The following is a 25,349-nucleotide window of genomic DNA, read 5'->3' as shown; positions in this document are numbered from 1 at the left end:
TTCGTGCATACCTCTTGCGGTCGTCTGGAGAGTTATTGTAAATTAGATTTGGTAAAATCATACCGAGTTTCCGCCGGTACCGGTAAACTTTCCCACACTGTGGGTATCTTTGACGTTCATAAATTTTAAATGTTATATTCGTTTGTGTGAAATTTTATATGAATTCTACAATATTTTGAAACAAATTTCGTGAACAAGATTATGAAAAGCAATTACTACGTTTAATTGTATGTGCATAATTACAATACCATGACGTTAATTTTTCTCCATTTAATAAGTAATATGAAATATTCATTGTATATCAGGAAAACTTGTTATTTAAAAATGAATATAAAAGTGTATAACTGTATATAAATTGTATTCTTAATTATTTATTTTAATATTAACTTGCTTTAGCTGTATAATTGATAAGCTAACCAAATATCGATATACTCCCGGAACTAGTGGTCATCGTGCTAACTCAGCTGGATATAGTTCCGTACATTGGCAGACTGATCATGTTTGATTGTTACTACCTTTATAATATCGTAATAATCATAATAAATGCACAGTATAATACAAAATAAACAAACCAAATTTTGAAAAATATATTTATGAAATCGAAATAGAGTTGAATAAGAAAACATCAATGTCAGAGTATACACAAGGTGTATTTATTAAGTTTTATAAACCATTACATATTAGTTAATAGTAACTTTAGAATTTAAACATATATTTTCAATTTAGTCAAGTATTCGAATTGAAAACAAAAGAACTATCTTTACTTATATATTTTATTTTGTGCAATGTCAAATGTATATGTCAAAAATATATACATCAGTTTATTTAACACAAAACTAATGTCGATTTTTGTGTCAAGATATAGCCTGGTTAGGTTAAATAAAGTTAATATAATTTAATGATAAACTAAAACCCTACCTTAATAGGGTTAAAAGCTATACAGTGGAATATTTTAATCTTAAATCAGGATATTTTTTTTCCAATTACCCCTAATCGGATTGCCTAAGCCAGCTCGTGTAACGAATCTGAGATGCAATCCCGGACATTCCACTCGGCGTAATTACGGCCGCTAACTTTCTAGGCGTTCGTCGGACAACAATTATCCGGGGATTAGGCCCCGGACTCATAACTATGTCCGTGAATCCTGTTAAATAGGTATAATGTGCAACGAAGGGATTAAACGGCAGATCATATTAGTCTTAATTGTACGTTTTAGTACGATTTTATGATCTGGATTATCCGTTACGGCTGAACACATAAATAACCCTGGATTCATTTAATTAAGCGTGTATTTTATTATACGAGTGTTAATTGAAAATGGAATCGTGAGAATGATCGATTTTGTGCTGTGCTGCTTTGACTCTGCTACATCATGTCGTGTAAAAAAGGGTGTATAAAATTAAATTACTGTCCAGTACAGTCTGTTAATACAAAATATTAATTTCAAAGTAAATAACCTTAAATAGATAGACGACGTGATTTTTTAGATACAATAAGTATTAAGATTTGACATCGTTTAATATAAAACAGACAGGGTATGATAAATTACTTTGTTTTTATTCATTCGTATGGTAATATTTGTTTTTTACTTCTTAATTATTGTGATGTGCAATATAGTGTGTACTGAAAATACAAATTATACTAGAATGTATCCTATCAAGTAAGGTGTACTTGGAGGATGACTTTTCCGACTGGCAATCAGATCTGCAAAAAACCAGCAAGATACAAATATAAGAATAGGTTTTTTCTTAACCTTCAAATACTTAGTATAATGTAATCTATGTTTATATGTGTACCTAAAAATACTGAATAAAACGCTATATTATTATTATTACTAGAATAAATGCAAGTGCGTTTTAATCATTTACCTAGCAACAACTGAAATAATAATTAACAAAATAGTAGACAATTAGTATGTGCTAGTGTTTTGTCACACTTTGTACTCAACGCACTAATTATGGTGGCGTGGGCCAAGTCATTACACTCATCACTACTCTCATATTAACGCTTGTTTTGACGCTTTTACGTAATTAAAGGGAGCAATTTAATGTCTAGATTGTTGTTTAATTAATTTAGCATGATTAATTATTCATTAATCAGATAACACAGCAAATACATCGTTTTGACGTAGGCTTGACTTGATTTTATTGAAATAGAGAATTGTAAACTGTTGGGGAAAATAACAGCTGGTGTCAAGAAACTTTCATACAATAGTTTTGGATTTTTTACATACACTACTGGTAAAGCATCTTGAATAAGCCCCCTGGAACTCTCAAGGTAACTTGAAATATGTCAAATCCACATTTGAGATACAAAAATCTTATCCTAAGTTCCTAAGATAAGTATGTTAAACGATGGTTGATAATAGAAAAATAATTATGAGTAATCCACAATCTACATAAAATATGATTTTATGAAGAAAGTGAAATTAATATATAAAAGGTAAACTTTTCAATTAACCTGTATTTATCAAAGTATCCACTTAGTATTGTCTTTTATTTACAACACTTTTTTACCGGATTGAAGCTTATCATAATATGTAAGATATTATCGTAAATTTATAAATATCCGACGTTTCGTGTGTCCTCCATTTTCGGGGATTGTTTATATTGAGATTTTAATTTGGATATTATTGGATCCCAGGTAATTGTTTAATGATACATAGCTTCAATCCGGTAAAAAAGTGTTTTCTTAAAAAGTATCCACTTGTCGCTTTCCGTCAAATTGTTATCGCTATGTTATCCACTGGCTCTGCAACCGAAATGTCTCTAGGCCTTCAACATCTTCCTCCGCTTCCTATAGTGGAACAGCCACTTACCGGCTGCGGCTTTCCGCAGGTCACACACACTCGGGAGAGTGTCATATACCGTTAACATACTACGGTAATATCAGTTTCAGCACCAATATATTATTAAGGCTTTATTTTAAACACGTTTAATACTCGCAACACCTACCTTTCTATTTTCACAAATATGGAATATTATATTCAATATAATAGAATCGAAATACATAACTTGGCAATATCGTTTCAAAGAAAAATCTCGAGTACAATAGCAATTGAACCGAATGACTCTAACAATTCTCAACTTCTGCTTAACGAAATAAAATACGAAATTCATTGTTTACCATTCGACTCAAGAAACTAACCGTAAAAGCAAAATTCAATAATATAGATATCTCGTCTGGACTTCCTAAGATATAAAAATATATCGTCATATCGAAATACAGAAACCTATGCGCATTTAAATATATATACGCTCGGATATATATAAAGCTTAGGAGATTGTTTGTTAGGTTGAACACGCTAATCTCACGAAATACTTGACTTGATAAAATGGATGGTCTATTCGCCAGTTTATATTGTTACCAGGGTTTCCATTTTTTTTTTAATGAAAAAGACACCTAAGTTTCAACATCCAACGGCAGAATACGAAATTCTACCAATATCACTTTGGCGTCCGTCGTCCAAAACTGAGCAGGTTTTAAGGCAGTTCTTGCCGCCCACCACCACTATTTCAAGTTATGGTCCTTCTATAGATTAGATAAGAGGGTATCAATTATTAAAAGGCCAGCAATACACTCGCGAGCCCTCTGGCATAGAGTGTGTCCATGGGCGGCGGCATCGCCTTACATCAGTCCGCCTGCCCATTTGTCCCTGTTCTATATTTAAAAAAAGTATGAGATCATTTGTCTAAAGGCGTAATTACAGTTTCTCCAAAAGCTTCGTATAATATAGAAAACACGATGCTTAAACTCTACATAATGACACTGAACACAAGTTTCTCGTCCTGAACTCTGACCACTTTGCAATTTATATGCACAAGTTTTGTCGTGTTACATCACCTTGTGAGACAAATGTTCCAACTCTAAAACAGTGTTTTTATATGCACGAAGAAAGTATGAAAAATAGTATTGGAGCAAAAAAACGCTTAATAATCACTACTTGAAAAAAACGTAGCTTGCGTCTCATATTACTTCTTTATTCTTGAAAACATATATAAACAAATATGTAACATTAAAAAAAATTGCAGTTTAATCCCGAAAACTCTCCGAAAGTCACTTTATATATTTTCACTCCAGTATATCTCGGAGTTCGGTATACCTCTTGGCAAAGGCCACCTCTAACCCTTTCCACTGTTCTCTATCTTTTGCGACTCTTCTCCAGTTGTATTCGTGTGTTCTGTTCGTCCTCCCATCTGAAAGTGGGAGGATTTCTGTGGAAGAAACATATTCTCAAACAACCTAATATGTAACATTACATATATGTTTAATTTAATTGAATTAAACTGAAAATGTAAAGCTGCTGTTTTATTATTTGCTTTAAGTTTATTTTATCTCTAATTCTATATATCTGAATACATATATTTTGACCTGTACTATATTAAAAATCTACATGGAATCTGAATAAATTGATGCGCTTTGAAATTTGTTCATATGATGCATGCTGATAAATTTTGGCTAAAGCTCTCTTTACCTATACATTAAAAGAACCTCTGTTATAAATGTGTATTAATTAAAACGAGTTAGATTTTAACGAAGGTAAAATAAGACGTCACTTTTAATTAAGTCAAATGAATACACGGAGGGATGGGCATAGATACTCCGTAATACATTTAAAGTATCCTAATATTACGTCCACATACTTTACACGTAAAATTAAATAGTATATACGTATCTATACGCATTACAAATATATTATTATAGACGCTACATAATATGTTTCGTGCAAGAAGCATGTGATATATATATATTATATATGTATGTAAATCAATACGTTTGAACTCACATAACCCAATGCGGCTTGGGACAGATACTTTAATTTACCATTGTTACGATTATTTTTAAGGAAAGTAAAAGGTCTTCCGCATATAAGTGGTGCGGAGGTGAAAGTTTATAATTAATGGAGTAATGTATATTAATATATATTATGTCAAATTATATCGGATTGCCTGCGAAATAATAATCATTTAGCGTTCTTATAAATATAAACTAGCTAATATGGGATAAAAGTTAGCAAACAAATCGGGTTTAGTTTTTATTCATACTTGTCCTGAAAAATGTCTCAGCCCATGAAATGTGAAAGATAAAATGGTAACATATTATCAACTATATATATATGGCATAGTATTTATTTATAACCTCAGAAGTATACCTAGTATTCTGGTACCGCTGTTTATCTCCGCCGCAAAGTTTTTCAACTAAGCTCCATTTCATTCATCTAAGCGATACTGACACTACCCTTTTATACTAAATAAGATTAAAACTACAAGTTTCTTCGTATTACGAGAGTGGGTATAAATTTAACTGTCTTTGAGTAACTTACGTAATAATGTAGAGCGTTGTTCATAGTGTTTGTTTTTAGGTGTAGTTTAAAATTCAACAACAATCAAATCAATATATGATTTGTGTGTGAGGACGTGAATGAAAAACTAGCGATGCCATTATAAAATTTAGATAATTGTTGATACTTTTTAAAAACGTTTAAAAATATTAAATATTAAAATATTTTGGGTTATATTGTTTTTTATTGTTCGTTTGATTTCACACGAATGAATAATATTAATTGAGGTAGATGTTCTTCAGGATAGGGGTTTTCCTAGGGAAGGCCATTCATGGTAATAATTTTTATTAAACCATCCCTTTTTCATAAAAGGCGTTGTTGAACCTCTATAAAAATACAATAAATAATGATTTTTCGTGATGTGTTTTGCCTCTCCATAATAGCGTATACTTAGCCTAAGGTAGACACAACACTTTCATCTCCTAGTAACCAACGGATTGTAAATGCACATTTTATACTTGGTACAAACGGTTAAGGAAACGTGAGAAATCCAGCACGTCTAAGACCTAAAAAACAAAGGCGTCGGTACACTATTTTCTGTCTATCTCTTAAAAGTATCTGCATGTCTACATTTAAAAAAATCATCAAAGAACCCATATAATAATTTAAAACAGTTATGAATAGTGAATAAATGTTTAATTATTATTAGTCATTTTAAATATCTACATTTTTTACTTATAATTTATAACACAATAAGTCAAAGAAAATGTATGTATCGCATGACTGCAATTTCCTTTTTTATAAAAGGAACACCGTTATTATTATCTGACCTTATTACTATGAGTAATTATGTACGATATAAGCTTCACTAACGCTGTTGAACCAGCTCAAGTATGGAAACTTAAACAAGAATGTTGGAAAATAAGTTTAAAGCAAAACTCTAATGTAATTTAAATTCATTCAATTATAATTAAATTTTGTCAAAATATAAAATATCAGAATATTGGCTTAACGAATAAGTATCGCAATACAGTGAGAAAATGATGCCAGCATTAAAGGTTGCCGGTACCAAACTATTGTTTTAAATTATTTTCTTTATTACTTTGTAGGTTAAGAAAATTGTACTGTATTCTTGATTGTAATCATATTCATCAATGATTAATAATCGTCCTGATATAAAATGTAGTCCCCTGTCTGTAGGTACGTCATATACCGTTTTTTATTTGTAAGTTATATACATATATATGTATATACTAATCACTATTATTATATAAATAACATTTTTTTACTAAAATTCATGTTTTAAAATACTACTACAAAGACAAGTATAAATTATTTTTCATAAGATCTTTTCCGGTTTCTTTGATAAAACTGTACGAATAAAGCAGCCTAACCATAAAATTTAATGAACCGAAAACCTTCTTCAATTTACGGAGCATGTCTAAAACCTTGTTTTAATCAAACCCCCGAGGTGCTGGTTATTTCTCAAAGAGATCGCTAAAGAGCCCCGGGCTGTATCGTTATGAGGGAATTAATTTAATATCATTATAATTTAATACAGGTTGCATCGCTGTGAGATCAAGGGCTTTTACCCAATAGATTAATTGTAGAAATGTAAAGGTGCAATATTTAAATACCAGCTAAGCGAATGATCACTTTGAACTCATTTTATAACAATTCATTTGTTTGTTTAACCTTTTTCCGCTTTTTTTATTTTATTTATTTGTCAAAACGTACAAGATAACGTGATATAAACTACACATGAAAAATACATTTTACGCACTGCAGTGTGTAAATATGAGCAAAAATCTATTGAAATCTGTTACTGGTATAAAATTACTTTTGGGATTTTGACATGTCAGCTTCATTATAAAAAAGGATTATAAACCGTATTATGAAACGCATTTTCGCTAAAAGTAAGTACCTTTAAGCTTTCTGTTGAATATAGACTTTGAACATGGAAACGACATATTAACCTTTTGCATGTATTGTGCTCGTTACAAAATACCAAGGCTTTCATATAGAGCCTACTTGCTACAAAACCATACATTAATAGGTTATCTCACCCTAAAACAATGGCGTATGTGGATTAATTTATAAAGAAAACCTATTATAACCTATTTATTAATTAGGTATAGCAGATTGTATAGAGTACGGAAAACACAGTCAAGTTATAGTACAGTAAACATAACCTATTTATTAATACGGTCGCATACTGACAAAAGTATAGAATTTAAAATTCAAAATCCTCAGAACAAAAAGTGTCCATTCCATAATATTAACAATGCCACAAATCTATGCGTATCTATCCTATATTTATTTATATGATACTTATGAACAAATCATTATCAGACCCTGCTTATTAAACCAAGTCCCAAATATCAAGACGGTTGTACGAAAATCCAGCAACATAGTATGTCCAAAGCGTCTATTTTCCTCCTTCCTTTCTACATTTCGCAAGGTCCACGTTTCAGCCACGTATTATATTGGGAACATAAGTGTCCTCATGAGCCTGGTCTTCGTGGCTTTTGTTATATTCCGGTTTCTCGCATCTTGTCCATTGCCGTTCTTGCGATGTCCATACGTCGTTTGACCTCATCCATGCAACCGTCTGTGCTTCACACTCATTACGTATAACGTTACATGGGTCAGTTTTCAACATGTTAGATTTCTCCTGTAGGCATATTATTTTCTTTGAAACTGCTATAACAACTCAATCTAAGGTTTTTATTGTCCTTGAGTACATCCAGGATCTCTGGCTTATTCTCCTCCAGTGTTAATTCCATTCAATCTATGTTTAATTTGGAAAATGTAATAAGTATTTTATAGTCCAATTCTTTATTGTTAAGTAATACAAATGCACGATGTTTGTATGTTTTAAAACGTACATGTGAGCTATATTATATAATTTACCAGAATATTACTCAAATGTATCAAAATGCAAAATCAAAAAAAAAAAACAGCAGGTTGTAAAAGTACTAGGCAACGGGCGGCCTTATCGCTAACAAACGATATTCCAGGTAACAATAATATAAGAATAACCTACAGAGGGTAAAGTACAAGAAATGTTAAATTAATTAACAAAAAACTAATTAAACTGCCCAACTGTGACGAAACATTAATAAATAACATTAAAACTTTTTTGTGTGTATTTTCACCAAAGATAGAAACTGTAGCAATTTGTTGACGTTTCTTCTGTAATGTAATTAAATAAAGGGAATGAAACAGAAGCTTCCGGTACAGAATATAAAGAAATTTATTTTCAAATCAAATTATATTTTTTTCCTGGTTTTCGACACAACAAGCGATTCGTATTCGAGTGGCTACCGTGCACGGTGCGGCAGACAGGATCAGATAGCGACCGGAAATAAAAGCAACTCTAATTGCTGGCTCGCGATGCAAATCCGCCTTTGTTACGAAATGTTATTGCACTTATATGGGTCATCGAATTAGAGTTTAATTACAGTTTTTCTGTCGAATCAGTTTTCACGTTAGTAAAAAATTTAAATTTGTTTCATAAAACGAAATACAATAAGGATTTTTTAATATTCTATCCCGGAAGTAGAAGAATAAAGAAACGGAAATGACATCGAAGTTATGCGAGACTATTTTCTTGTATAAATTGTCTTTGCACAAAAACATTATTTCACATTAGGTACTACACTAAATAAGTAATTTGAAACAAATATAATTTACTAAAAAGAATATATAATATAAGAAATTGTCCTATAATAGTACTTACAGTAACTATTAAAGAGGCAAGAGAGAGAAGAGACTGTGTTCTTGTGTACTATTTAATAGTAAATTTCAAAGCATCCAAAACAAACTTTAATGATTCATACGAAAGTAATGCCCCATTGGAATCTAGATTTTAATAAAAATATTTAAAAATAAGTTTTTTAACAAAGCCTATCCGTAGATGGCTATAATTTTAAACTGTCAATTTTCCTATTGTCCTGTATTAACTTAATAGTTCAACTTGGAAATATTTCCGCATCGATTAGTCGCGTCACCAGCGTTAGAATCTGTGGAGCTAATAATATACTAATGGCGTGTTCACTAAATACCTGTCCCCGAGGAATGCGAGCTAATTGCTACATCACTATTGGTTTAGTGCATGAATGGAATTGCGTTTAGTACGTGCTGGGAGTTGGTCAATCACACGTACACAGGTAGACAGTGTCATAACATTATTTCGTATGTTACATATATAGCATAAACTTTTTACATTCTGAAGAATCTCTCCCGAAGCCAAATTGTGAAATTAAGGGAATTGAGTAGATTGCGTAAAAATATACTTTTGTACGTACATAATGGCCTAACTTATTTGCGCACAAGACGAGGATATTATATGCGATGATAGTAAGAGGACTTTGTAAAACTGTGGTGTAAGGAAAAATATGAGATTCCTTAGATGAAGCATTTGAAGGGTGTTCTCACTATATGTAACATTGTAACTTAAAATTTTGATATGTAGTAAAACAAAATGTTTGTATTTCTGTTTAAATCATTACAAAATATTGTTTAGGAAATGAAGTTTAGTTTTATATTTTATTCATTTATATATTATATACGTAGATAAGATTAGAACAATATAACTGTAAGTTAGATTTTATGATAAGCTTATTCAGACTTTACTGAACTTTATAAAAAGTGGTTTCCTATTCTAGAACCTAAATCACAGGAAAGTTAAGCGATTTAAGAGATGTTTCTATTTCCCTTCGCGTGTGTGTTTCCGGTCTTTGGTGCAATATTTCATCGAACATGACTTGAATGCGAGTTGCACTAAACTTTTTAACGTGACTTGCACTTGTTAAAAACGTTGTCTAAAATCGATATAATTTTTACGCTATGAAGACCAAACTAGGTGTTATTACTTGGGGGTTTATAGTTGTTTGGTTTGTTTAAAGGTTTGGCTTGTAATATTGACTTTAAGGTCTAACTATTACTTTTATATATCAAAATTGAATAGATTTATGAAATTATTAAGGAGTACTGAGCACTGTGTCAGAGCTATAAATCGAAGCCGATTTCTTTGCTATGTTATTTCACCACAAAATTACATTTTCACCTGCCCATACAGATAGGAAAAATGGGTTATAATAAGAAAAGAGAGTAAGAGAGAATAAGGCGTTTGAATGTACGGCCATATTGTTGAGAGTCAAATAAACTAACTGCGTCTATTTCGTGTAAAAACTTTTTATACAACATAATATGGAAGTTTATGTGTATTTTAATAATATAAGAAGCTATATTTATTTAAATTTATTAATTTTGTTAACAGGGTGCGCTTTCCTTACATATTTCAACCCGGAAAGCGCTTCGAGCGCACAATCAGCCCTCCATGAGAAAAGAACGCTACCAGGGGTAAGTTTTATTTATTTATTTATTCCACTACAATATTATACGTTAACAGTTACTACTAACTCGATAGAACGCCTAAATAATACCCACACCAATTATCCTACATAAAGAACATTTAAAAATATACTTATATGCCGAAATCTTATAACTAACAATATAGCAAGCAACTCTTGACAACTCAGCCAGTGTACAAACAAATAGGTCTACCTCAATAAAAATTTCGTTAATTTGTATTGCTCGCGTGAGTGGCGCTTTGCTAACCAAGTTGTAATGTGCGCGTGTTACATCTAAACAAGTTTTTTACATAATATTCATTATTATCTAACAAAAAAACTTTATCTCTACCTCCATTTATTATAAATATGTATCTTTATTATATATAGTACGTAATATTTTGAGTAAATCCGCGGTAGTTTCTTGCTGTAGTGCCAGAAAACGTTTATTTTAAAACTTGTAAAGGTGAATTGCTTGCTTTCAATTTTATGAATGTATACTGGATAAAAAAGTCCTGAATAGAAATTTTGGTTGAAAACAAACACATATTAAATTCGGTTACCTACACAAAAACATTGAAACTATAAAAAAGCATAAAACAACAATCGTTCATATAAAACGTCGTTTAAAAAATAAATACATTCGTCGATAAATAAAACGCTCGATTACCGAGCAAACAGTGCCGTTGCACCTGCCTTACGTATTTATCATTTTTGCGGACCAATTGTTTGCTGCACCTGGTTAATTTACGGTCGCGAGCTTATGGGAATTTATTAAGATCACTTTATTTTCGTTGTTAATGTTCATTTGTTTCGTTGCATTTTTAATCCCACTGATATTATGAGTTTTTTGTCATATTCGAGTCTGTATTACACATAAGTAGTTGAGACCCGAATAAAGGTTCGGGTTCCTTGTATACAACGTAAATATCTAAAATAATGTAACGTTGATGATTGGACCATGTTTCAATTACCATATTTAATATCAATCTAAGTTTAGTATAAATCTTCCTAAAATATTATAAGTGAAAAACAGAGCTGTTTATAAATTTCTAAAACAAAATTTTAATTCTTTCAAAATTATGCACACTGTTACACATTACTCACACACCAAGTAACTCATACTTTACTCTTATTTGCATGTTTTATTTTATTTGTTACTTTATTTTAGTTTTAGTATATAGTCTTCTTGTATATTTTTCTTTTGCTATGGAAGTCCGGTTCGACCTTTGACCACGGCTCCAAGTATGTATTATAGGCACCATCCCCTCACAAAGACGCAAATAAACTTTATTATTATTATTACAGTTATTATAAAAAAATCGATCTTAAGTGATATTGAAGTTTTTCAATTGATGATTCATAAAAACATGCAATACTTAAGTTTACAAGAGCCCTTAAAATTAAATTAGCATTTTTGTATCAAATTCAGCTAGGGTACATGCCGGCGCGAATAAAGCGATTGCGCCTAACAAAATTTAATGTCGGTATAAAATTATCCACTACTTTATATTCTTCGTGCGTGCGGGGCTAATTTTATTTTACATAAAACGATGCCCAGATAATGACAATATCATTGTAACTATTCAGTATACATATTTGATATTAATTTTTACTTTTTGCAAATGAAAACCGTATACTTTTGTGATTGTTGACTTTTCAAGAGATTTTTCTAAACATAATTACTTGAATTAACTACATACATCTTCTATCACTTTTATCGTGTTGAGGATAAACTTTCAAAAATTTCTTAATTTTCGCCAAAATATTGCATTAAACGCCAAAATTTAAATATTCCGATCCTCAAAAGGAATCAATTTTTCGTTAAAAGAAATTTTTTCTTTCTATTGTCTATTATTTGGTTTTTCATCCGACCTACAACCTTGATTTGAAAACTGATAGTGTGACAATGCATGAATAAAAAAAAATAATAAGTTGACAAAAAAACCTAAATTAATATTATACCTTTGTGTTTAACTATAAAGAACATCTTCGTAAATATTTCGATTTTTCAAGACATCATTTGCGTTAACAATCAAATATTGCAGAAAGGTTTTATAAAAACGACCCTTATAAATAGCTTGAAGGATCAGCTGGGGCTAATTCGACCCCCACTCACGTTTTAACATTACCATACATCAACATGACGGCCTCGGAAGGGTTGTGAATGCTAAATTCGGCAGGTAAACTTTACCCTTATGTTAATACATAGACGAATTACGATGCGCTGTATTTTTAAAACAAAATATCGATTGGGAAATTGAATCTATTGTGTGTTTATAATGTTTCCTTCTTTTTTCTCGTCTTTGTAGCAGTATAAAAAAAATACTTTATTTGACTCAAAACAAACATTACATTCTAAATACAATATTCTTTGTGGTTAATCTTATACATAATATATTTCTATGATCACTAGTTAAACTAGGCCTAGCCTGTATCTTAAATGTAAGTAATTATGTTTTCGAAATCCTATAAAATTTGTTTCTAATTGTAATTTATTAAGAAAAATTTATAAGAACTAGTTTATAAATATTTTTGTTTTTTTTTTATTATTTATTTTATAAATAAATATAATATTAAAATAAGTTACATTAGAAAACCTCTGTGGTTTGTATAAATGTTTACCAGGATTCGCCTGATACGCTTATCTATAGAACACAAACTGCTAGAAGGCTCGCAAGTGCGTTGTCGGTGCGGCGTTTTAAGACTTGGTACGCTCTTTTCTTGGAGGACCCTAAGTCATATTGGTTAAGGAAAAATTCAGTACAAGTCTAAAAAGGGTTGCCATCTGATGACAGGAAATACCCATGGATCTTTGCCAAGCAATACATGATACATGTAGCGTCTTTTTTTCCTTCATATGCGTTCAGACCAATGGTAACCTTATTACGTATGTATGCGGTTATAGGCTCAAAGTTTCTTTCAGCTGAATTATTTAATCGGCTTTTCCATTAGGGTTTTGCGAAATGACACAATTTATATTCAGTGTGCTCAGATTATGACTTAAAGAAAAGATTACGGTCGAGAAAAATTTAATTAAAATTCTCTGTACCGATCGTGAATTCTGTTTTATATAAGTCGGGAGAATTAATACAGCAGTTTATAGTTTAAGATGTGAACACAAACTGTGTTGCTAGAGTTCACCCGCTTTGCATTAAACAAAACGCAGTTTGGTCTGGCCAAGCAGACAAACACTTACTAACATAAAAAAATTAACTACGTTTATTAGATAACATAAGATAGACAGGTATCACTTTTTCCACGTCATTAAATTTGAACCTGCTGGCATCCATACTCATCGGCAAAGAAGACGGAGGGTGTAGGTCGAGGAAAAAGCCAACGAAACTCTCGGTACTCTTTTAAAAAAGCAAATCATCAAATAACACTTATTTTAAAACAAATATAGCAAATTGATAGTAAGCTTTTCTTAAATTTATTAAAAAGCGGAGATAAAAGAGCCTGTGGGATTTTATTAAAGAAGAGTATCCCTTTTCCCAAAAAAGTTTTACTAACTTTAGATAGTCTAGTACGAGGAAATTGTAGCCTGCGTTTGCTCCGAGTATTAACATTGTCCGTTCTATTCTAGTAAACTTATCACTATTTTGTATACGTATACATAATAATATTTTCATAAATATTTTACCTAAACTACTACTAACTGGAAATACAATAATATTTATATATATAAATCAATTTATAAAATTATCGATTTTAATGTAAGTTAATTTATTTTTAATGATATATATCTTGACCTAAACTGTAAATAATCATCATTTAAAATATATTTAATTTGCATGTTTTTAATATATATAGATATATCCAAAAATGAAGAATCGCCGTAATTGCAGGCAAACCCAAGCTCTCAACATAGTGTTGTAATTTCGCTTAAGCCCCGGATTAAGCTGGAGCCAACATTGCACGTGTTGAAATTCTTTTCTCGTAAATTGCTTTCATTTTGGATTTTAAGCGTTATTTTTAATCTTTAAAATATTATGTGTAACTTGGAATATTCAGCTTTATTATTGGCTTTTTGGAGTGATTAACGTATGGATATTAATGGATCAATTAAGTATTGACTGATATAATACTGAACGTATACATGTCAACGTATATATAATAAAAGAGTTTGAACGTATATAATATGCCGTCAATATATTATATATTCCTTTAATTTTATTACAGAATGTTATTTTTTTTTTTGTTTGTCAGATATAATTTTATCTATAATCCATTTATATAGAAACCTATATAATGTCTTTGAAAAAATATTTAGTTCATATTAAAGCTACAAATTCCTAGGCGTGACAGATAGCCCCATGTGCAGAGGCTGTCTCAGCGCAGAGGAAACAGTCACCCACGTAGTCCTGGAATGCGAGGCTGTGGCTAAACAACGTAAAGAAATCCTCGGAACAATGAGGTCGCTCCGAGAAGCCTGTGAAGTGCCCAGGAAGCTTTTGTGCTTTTGGAAGGAGTTAGGCTGGCTTAGTTAGCCAGGACTTCACGCACAACGGACCAATTAAGAGTCTAATTGCGGAAACGGAGTCCCCCACATACATACATACATACAAGCAACAAATATTCGAATTATTTTACAAAGAAATGTATAGATCCTGTTTGCTGTATATATATTTTTCTTTTGCTAATATTATATCATGGAATAACACTAAAACTTGCAACCCGTGTTTTCCACTTAAGTGAATTTGGCAAGAGCGAGTAGAACATTGAAAAACATACATGATAACTAAATTTTATTTGAGTATAATTCACTTAAACACTGGAAAGGCTCCAGTACACCATCGCAACAGGTCGTGCGTGCATGGGAACAGAAAACGGTGTGGAGATATCCTTGTCGCGAAATTAAGATAAATTTCATGCCTTAACTGGTAAAAAAGCTCATCTCTTACATAGAAACAAACACACAAACTATAATAATTAAAGTCATATTAAACACTAATCGCCGCGGCAGACTGTTGTTCTGCACACACATATTAATTGCAAGTAAATCATATTCTTTTAAAATTAAATAAACAGATTTCTGCAAGGCATTAATTCATAATAAAAGAAAAAAAAGCACTCTTCATGTCATTTGACTAAAGCGTACGGGAACTGTGATCTAGGATCATAAGCCGATCCTGAGTAAAACGTAAGTTTTTTTTAATTAATTCATATTAATCTTAATATATATATTTCTTGTGTGCGTGTGTATGTGACTGAACTCCTCCTAAACGACTGGACCGATTTAGACGAAATTTTTTGTGTGTGTTCAAGGGGATCTGGGAATGGTTTAGATTCATTTTATAATTTTGTCCGCTGGACAATGTTTTTTTAATTAATTTTCAATTTATTAGTTGTTGTTGATTTTGGAATGTTTTACATTGGATCCGACAGACGGCGCTACCATCGCAGTGTCAAATTTTAAATAATATTCGAATTTTAATTTTAGTCTGTCCCGAAATTTAAAAAAGTTTTGTTATAATTGTGTTATATCGTGTGTGACCATGTGCTGGATCATATTATTAAAAAGCTTATTAAAAATTGAAATTTTGAAATTAAAGACGTGTAGACAGGACAACGTCTGTCGGATCCGCTAGTATTCTGTAATATTTGTGTTTACATATAGCAAAATGGGTTTCGGGCGTAAATTGTATAAACAGTGCGTAAGGTAAAACAAAAGGTGTATTCAATGGAAGAAATTATTTTCTCGTTAGTTGCAGCTCAATGCCACCCCTGTGCGATGCGTGCATTACAAGCCACAATGGTATTGCTATAAATCGTAGCTATGTGGCTGAGCTTAGCTCATTTTATAACTAACTAGCTGTGTCTCGGTTCGTGTAACGCGTATGGAGATAACGATGCGTTACATCTGACTCGGTAATAGAGACTTTCATACGTAATATCTGCACAATAGCTTTTCAGCACGCAAGCAAGCAATTAATTCATTATGGTTAATTATTTAGTCCATTAATGGTAATCATATTTTAATATTACTGTTATTTTTAATCATGGCAATCTAATTTGCTAGTTTTTGGGAAATTTTAGAAATAAAATTCGTCGATATCTTTAATGTATTGAATTGAAGCAATCGCTTACAGGTGAGAAACTTCAGCCGTGTGTTAAAATAATTAATCCTGAGCTGTTCAAATTTTGGTGGAGATAAATGAAAATGTACGCAATTAAAGAAAAATAAGAAACACTGTATTTTACATGATGAAAAGTTTGTATGGTTAAAATAGAAAATGTCCTAGCCCCACGCTAGGATTCCCCAGTGATGGGCAGCTAATGTCTTCCATTTGACGGCATATATTATAAGCTTTAAGCATAGGTAGCACAAGAAGAATAATTCGGTTTCAGCATAGGACAGGTTTAGAAGACTTTATAATAAAAAAAAGAAAAAAAAGTGTTTATTCATTTGAGTAGGTACATTTTCATTCCTAGGTGTAAGATTTGGAAACCCTTTTAAGTAAAAAATACCTGTGACAGGGTTGCCAGCTCTTCCATAAACAAACTTAATTTTTAATTTCTTAAAATAATTACATTATTTAACCTTAATTTATTTATCTTTTTTCAATCGTTATCAACACGCCTGAGAGCATGAGCAAGTCTGTGGGTGCAAATGTGTGAGTGAGTGAATGAGTAAAGTGTGTATTTATATATTAGATCTCAGAAGCAGCTCTAACACACTTTGATTGTTAATTATGAAGATTGTAAAGTTTTAAGGAAAATGTTGTTTGTAAGAAAGTGGTTGAAGATGAAAGGGCGTTTGAAGGAGAAAAAGTGTATTGCGTTTTATGGGATTATTGGTTTTGGTATTGGTTATAAATATATAGGTTTGCGTTTTTCGATGTAGTGTGGTCGGCGTTTGTTTCCAAAAAAAGTATATCGCTATTAACTTGTGTATTCTAAAACTTCTAACAGTCTTTTTTCATCGTACAATTTTGAAGTGGGGTATTGAAAGACTTACATTTGAAATTAACGCTCGCGAGTGACGTGTCTACTAGACTCAATAACGTGTATGAAACAAGAAGGTACAAAAGAATTCACTGAAACGAACGAAGAAACATAAGTCGGTGGTTACGATACGCCGTACAACTGTATTAGAGTAGCACGAGCAAGAGAAAAATCTAAATAAATTTATTTATAAAATGTTATATCGCATTTATCAAATGCACATGACGTGTCGCACATAGCGAATGGGACAAGTGCTTGTAGCGCCGCACTTTGTTTCGTATAATAGGATTTCTTCAGATGTCTTTATTCGCCGCCCGTTTTATTTGCAGCCGTCTGCAGTGTAATTGAATATTTTATTGAATAGAAATATATAGAGAAATGCAATATAATGTCTTGGATTCTTTGTTTTGTATTTTATATTGTTATTTGTAATAAAGTTCCTTAGCAAATTAATAAAGCATTTAATATATGGTTAGGTAGTAGTGTTTTAAGCTATTTAGTACCTCCGACGACGACATAGTCGGGTAATTATCTAAAAACATTTATAATATATATTTAAACATTTTATTTCAATATATAAGTATGTATATATTTAACAAACTTTCTTACAAACGTGACAATAAAACTTCTTTAACTGATAAAATCCCGAATTTTTTAATTCTAATTGTCATAAGTTTTTGAAATTTTTTCCGTTTTGCCTATATGCCACTTGCTTGCTTTTTTTATGTTGTAAATTAGTTTTCATGTATATCCAATTTTCTTGTGTGTTTTAAACACATATTGTTTAAGAACTTATAAAACAAATATTGTATAAAATTTATACCAATACATTTTTTGTAAAATACGTATATATTTTTATTTATTTATTTTTATTAGGATTGCAATAACAGCTAACATCTCGGAACACACAAAAATAACAATTTAAACCTGTATATAATCTGTTAAACACACTATACGTAATAACTATTACTTATAGAATTCTTACAAAAAGTACATATGTTATCTAAATAGCGAGAGATATAGATGATAAGTTATTGAAAAATTCCGGAAAAGGTTGTTCAGGGAAACTGAGTAAGAGAATCAATTTCATATAAAAATTTGTTAGTCAACTTACACACCCCGGGAATAGCAGGGATAATCCAAGGACTGTTCTTTGGAAAGGGAATAGCAAACAGTTTGATAAGAAAATGAGAAAGAAATCGAGAAATCCTTAAAGTACTAGAAAAATATATAAAGACATCTCCATCAAGCCCAATCTCTAGTCTATGACAACATTTTATAGTATAAAATACATTTTTGATAATACTTTTTTTTTATTTTCCACGAGGAGAATATCAAAGAGTTATTTCTGTAAAAATATTCAAAACATTATTCTTGAAAATACTCACAAATTGTTCGTGTCAACCGGCGCCGCATCAGATGAAACTTTGTGACAGCCCTAAAATTAAGACTAATGTACTCTTCAACGTGATTATACTTTTCAAAAGTTCGTAATAAGACAGAAGATTAGGACTCTCTTGAAAGTTAATTTAGTTTGATCAAAAATATTTTAACAGCGGCATTACGAGTATTATTAGAGTTATTTTTACAGATGTGCATTTTGAGACACGTGTTAGACATTTTGGATATATATGTATATACATAGTAAAGCTCCTGGATATCTTAATACTTTCTTTAATTTATTATAGGACCACCCACAATAAAACTTAGTGCTATTTTTCTTCTTATTAGTCTTCCACTGTACTGAAAAATCATTGTTCCGTAAACTACAGACGATCTTTATTTTACCGTGGATGCCTAGGGTTCAATTTCTATAAATGATGCAAACACAAAAAGTATTTGGGCTATCAAATACGTTAGTTGTCTAATTTTCTAAATAACGGTAAAATAATTTCATCTTGAGACTGTTTTACAGTAAAATATTCACTTGTTTCAAATACAATAATTCTCAAAAATACAGTTCAATGTTCTCTACAATGTTAATAAGAGAAGTTTTCCAGAAATTATAAAACAAACTAACATAAAATGTTTGGAGTAACTCACAGTCGAACATACGCTATAACTCGCTTCCTCTAGTGCGGGTGTAAAATATAAATAGAGTTGTTACAACGGCTAATTATAATTGAACACTAATACTACTGAAAGTAGTTATTAACCACTTAAAAGTTATAAAAGTAATAATTTACATATTATACATTTGCACTTTCAATTATTTTTAATAATATTTTTTGTTTGAATATTTATATTAAATATTGTTTAAGTACGCACCACGCTTTTACTTCAATATTGTTATTCATATAATTCGAAAAAAAGAAACCTGCGAATAAAGTAAACATTTAACACTTAATACAAATGAAAAATGTTTTATTTCAATCCTCAACAGGTAGTAAGTAAAATAATGTCATACATTTAATATTGACATTCTAATAAACTATACCTAATTTCATAAATGAATAACTGATTCATAGGATATAGCATTCCATAAACACTCCAGTTCATTCCCACTATAGCACGTGCGATAATAACATCTCTATATAGATTCACCGCGTACTAAAGATTTGTGTTTAAAATTTCGTCTTATTTTAGCTTTACAGACGGTAGTGTACGTCAGACGTTACTCGGCCAATGCGTTTTACTTCGACGAACGTGAAATTTATCGATAATTCCTGGGAAACATCGGAAAATCGGGAAAACCAAAAAGCCGCGCAAATCACCTACGAATTGTGTAAATTTGTAACTGTCACTTCAGCTTCGGAAAAGTGTAAAAGCTAAGTGTTCAAGTGTTTCAAATACCCAAGTGACCTCACGCAGTGTTCAAAAATAGTGTTTTACGTAAAAACAGGATGGATTACGATTCGTTGATCTATTCTCAAATAGCAAACTACTATGATGAATTGGTAAGTTTTAGATTTCACATGGATATTTTGCCTGTATAGCCAAATCTGAGAAACACCATTGCTTCAACTATTAAAAAATAAATCATAGTTTTATTTTTATGTATTAACTATATTTGTATGAAATCCGGCAACCTCCCAATGAGGTTGAGGGTAAAAATATTTTTGTGTAAGTTTTAGAATTTTAATGCTAATCAACCATTGGAAACTTGAAACTAGTATTGTTTGTAAAACGAGGTCCTAAATAAAACTTAGCTGGCCACGAAGACGTACAATTGATTGTTATATAATTATTATCTATCATTCCAGTAAAAGCAAAGTAAATGGTTTGGTATAATATTATCTGTTTGATTAGTTTCATCGGAATTCGGCATAATATCAACTACATCATAATATTTAATTCTACGAGTATACAAGTATAAATTGTAACATAAAATAGTAACATTATAAATTTTGCTTAATCGGGCTGAATAACAATAAATAATGCTATTTAAAAATTAAGTAAATTCAAATTCAAATTCAAAATTTATTTATTCATGTAGGTAACAATGTACACTTATGAACGTCAAAAAAAGAAATATTAAATGAATTTAATTTTACATTTACTGCCAGTTCTCAAATCAAGGGCGTAGAACGGAAGAGAAGAACTGGCAATAAACTCTCCGCCACTCTTTTTAATCGCCAAGTTTTTTTTTTACACAATGCTTGTAAGAAGCTGCAACCACTACACCATGTTCCATATCACATATTGAGTAATAAAGAATAAAAATAAAAAAATTAAAAACAAAGATTTGTCCTCTATCAGCAGGATGCATGGTGAAATAGGAGCACGCACTTACGTACTCGTGAGAACAACACGCAAAGACGTAGTATAAACAACTAATATCACCGCAAACACGAATTCAAGTACGACCAGTCACCACAAGTAGCACCCGTTCACGAGTATGACGCATGGCCAGCCATTGGCCCCCTCGCCATATTTTAGGGAGAGAGACAACCCGACGCATGGACGCCGCCACAAGCAATGACATTTGAGTGAGCATGACGATCCTTGAAATGTGCACTTGGCTGCACAAGAAAATAGTAATAATACTAATTATACTGAAATAATTTGATACCACATGAATCACGGTTTGTTCCCACTTTACATTTAAAAAAAGTCGTAGATGTCGACGATCGCCCCATAGTCTGAAAATGCAGCCGAGAGATTCTGTCGCGTTACCTATTTATACTGAAGCAATTCATATCCAAGCACTATGATCGTTTAAGTATTCATTTATATTATAATAGGCCTTAGCAAGCAGTTTTACTTTAGTGTACGATTTAAATTTATTTATTGACAATATTTGTATCTCACTAGGGATTTTGTTGAAAAAACGTATGCAATTGCATTGGAAAGAATTACTCGTTTTATGCAGCCTTGTGGTTGGTGCGCTAATTTTGTCTTTATTACGAGTACTATAATTATGGAAGCTACTATTCTTTTTAAAGATATCTATATTTTTCCGCACATACAAAATATTCTCATAAATGTATTGACTTGCCAAAGTTAAAATATTTAATTCCTTAAACTTATTTCGGACTGACTCCCGTAATAGTAATACTTGTTAATACATGAAATTAAATTTTTAAAAACCTTATGCAGTTTTCAATAATTGTATTCGTATACATTAGGCCACTGTAAAATCAGTTAGTATTTTGATTATGCCTTCACCCAAAGACATAATCTATACAATATAAAGAAGGGTCCCATTGTTGATATCTTCAAGAAGCGTTTGAATATATAATATAATTGGAGCACGTATGCAATTCTCATTACATATCTATGAGTCATGCCTCTAATTGTTATTGATCGGGAGCTTCTAATTGTGGTACTAATTAGACAGGCCTTCGAGAGGCCTTTACAATGATTATACAGTCACTGTTGGGTGACCAAAATTTTCGTAAATAACGTGAGGGTTTTTAAAGAGAAGTTTGGACATTTAAAATATATAAAACTTGGCATGGATTTATTTGATAAATAAATGGTTTGTATTCGCCATAACAAAGTCATTACAAACATTGATATTGACATCATTTCAAAATAAATTTATTGTATTTTGGAATTAGTTTTTATTACTAAACAGTAATTTGGTAATAATAATAACTTATTTCCTAATGAAAATGTTTACTCTTATTAGGTAATAAGTTATTACTATTATCGCTTATTTGTGATTAGGCTTCTCGTTTCGAAGTTACTTTATTTATAAAGTATATATCAAGCAGTCTCAAACTACAAGTTACTCGAAAAATATTACATAAATTAATGTTTCTTATGTAAATTTAAATGCATATTACACTAGAGGGAATGTGAATTAGGGTTGGTTACTTTTATATCAAACTATAATTAATATTTATGACATAAGACAATTTAAATTATAATTTTTAAATTGTAATCTCATTTTATGGCCACCCTATATTAATTTGTGTAGGAAAGTAGGAAACAACGAACCGCAAGCTGAATGTATGTACAACATATGAATAGTAGAATGTTAATTATTTTGAACTTTGTGTAATATTTTATAAAGATTTTTCAAACGGGTCATTGAGCAAATTAAATTTGACATAAACTGGTGATTTCTTAAGTTTCAATTCGTATCCTAGAGCTTATGCTAATCAGGCTTCTTTGAAACAGGCTATAGATATATATAGATAGTAGTGATAGATAAATACAATAATTAAAGAAAAGATAAAGCATTTTAATTATGATTTATTTTAATTAGTAGCTGGCTCCGTACTTCGTTAGCTACATACATATCAACTCATGGAAAAATTTTCTATGCTGCTCCATAAAGACTGTTTACCGGGAAAAAAAATTATAATTAAAAAAACATATTTTTTCAAAATCTCAGAGTTCAAAGAATTTTATAAAAAAGACTCGAATTTTATCAGCAGTCTTATTCGCTTAGCGACATATTTTTAATAAATATGGGCCATTTTAATTATATTATATAAATATAGACCAACTATCTCTTCTCTCAATCAAATCTGAATAGGCAAAATTATATTGATATTTGTATTAAAACATAAGGTTTAAAACATTTAAAAATAACATTAAAATCATCTAGTTGTTATAGAAAAGTTACGTAAAATCCTAAACTGGGCTAAACGGGAATGCAATACAAAAATACTATAAGTGCAAGTAGGTAACCCACATATGTGACAATACGATTGAGAGCTGAATAGATCGGCGGACAAGACCGCTATATTGAAGGTTTTACCTTCTGCAGATTTCAGTCTTACACCTATTGTGTAGCTCTTATGTAAGTAATTGTGGATAGTTCTTAAATTTTGTAAACTTACTTTGTGATTTAACTCGTGCTCACTCACACAGTCCTGGAATACGTCGCTATGGCTCTCCAACGAACAGTAATCCACGTATGAGGTCGCCCCATGGAGCCTGCAAAGTGCCGAAATTCCTGAAGGAGATAGGCAGGCTTAATTAGCCAGGACTTAACGCACAATAGGTGAAATAGGCGTCTAAGTGCGGAAACTGAGAAATTTGAGGTGAAGGAAATCCCACTAGACTAGACTTGTGAGTAAGTCTGATTGTAAAAGGCGTCTTTTTTACTTATTAGAAAAAACAAAAAATCACGAAAAAGACATAGATCTTATACGAATACTGATTATTTAAGCGCTATTTCCGGCAAAATAAATAAAGAGTGTACATAAAACATTAGTGCATAATTGTAAAAAAAATTACAACCTCATACGTTCAACGCACAAGTTATGAAAATTCAAATATGAAATTTTGGTAATGATCACATTTCTCAAGTGTGACATAAATATAATGGTACCGTTAAAAGCTGAATCAAGCATTGAAAATGAGATATTATATACCGCATTCCCCTTACCTTAGATTTAACATGAATTATGCCCTAATAGAATTAAACATATGTATATGAATGAATATAATAGACAAGACTTTAATTTCCACAGATAAACAAATAGCTATTTACTATTATCATTTTACACAAGAAGATTGTTATTACATATAAGATACATATTTCATTATAGGTAACAATTATTACATACAAATGTAACAAGGATTAAAACCAATTTTATTGTTTTCGTAAGTGTAGAATACATAATTTGAATGGATTTAAAATAATTAATTTACAACGATATTTTTCATAAAAAGTTTAAATCACGGCATCATTCTAATATTAGAGGTTTGACCTTAAATATCAGTTGAAAGTTGTACTATATATACTATATGAATCGCACGCTATTATTTGTAATGGTTCAAATTAGTACATATTTTAAAGCATACCTAACCTGCTTTAAATGTAATATTAAACTGTTACTTCTCGTATTGCAGGATCTCTAAAAGACACTTTCCGGAAACCGAAATTAACTCTTCTGCTAATTAAAAGTGAAGTCCTTTGTAAAAAGGATACAGACAAAAATTTACTTTGGCCTAAATATTGGGCTAAAATATGTATATTTTTATACGAACATATTCCAAGAACCCTTCTAAAGACCAAAGATTTCAATTCCAAAATCCCCTTAAATGAGTAATACATACAAAGTATAGTTGTACTAAAGATGCATAGGAATGACTATGGATGGAATATACCTATTTTGGTTTTACTAATCTTACAAAAAATTACATTTTAAATTTTATATTTATTTTAGTATCAAAATATATATAAGCAGATATTATCACTTTTTATATTGATAATACATTGAAAATTAATAATACATTGAAATTGGTTCATTACAAGAAGTGCAATGAAGTGCATCTAAACAAAACTAATCTAACTAGAAAAGAGCGTACAAATTCTTAAAAGACCGGAAACGCACTCGCGAGCCCTCTGGCATCGAGAG

At 30.9% G+C, this 25,349-nt stretch overlaps 1 protein-coding gene across 3 annotated transcripts in view; it reads left to right on the top strand.

Annotated features, from left to right (window-relative positions):
* Positions 1-25,349, top strand: part of LOC111003671 (CUGBP Elav-like family member 4) — a 398,713-nt gene that overhangs the window by 27,976 nt on the left and 345,388 nt on the right. The window contains exon 3 of one of the 3 annotated variants that reach the window (XM_045629618.1): positions 10,566-10,648. In XM_045629618.1, the coding sequence (XP_045485574.1) occupies positions 10,566-10,648 (83 nt within the window). Of the gene's footprint in view, positions 1-10,565; positions 10,649-20,198; positions 20,484-25,349 lie in introns of those variants that run through there. The other 2 variants (XM_022274300.2, XM_022274302.2) reach the window with 2 other exon arrangements.

This window comes from Pieris rapae, chromosome 9, assembly GCF_905147795.1.
Source record: "Pieris rapae chromosome 9, ilPieRapa1.1, whole genome shotgun sequence".
Taxonomy (NCBI): Eukaryota; Metazoa; Arthropoda; class Insecta; order Lepidoptera; family Pieridae; genus Pieris; species Pieris rapae.
The sequence above is the reverse complement of the archived record's forward strand: the minus strand, read 5'-3'. Positions and strand labels throughout refer to the sequence as shown.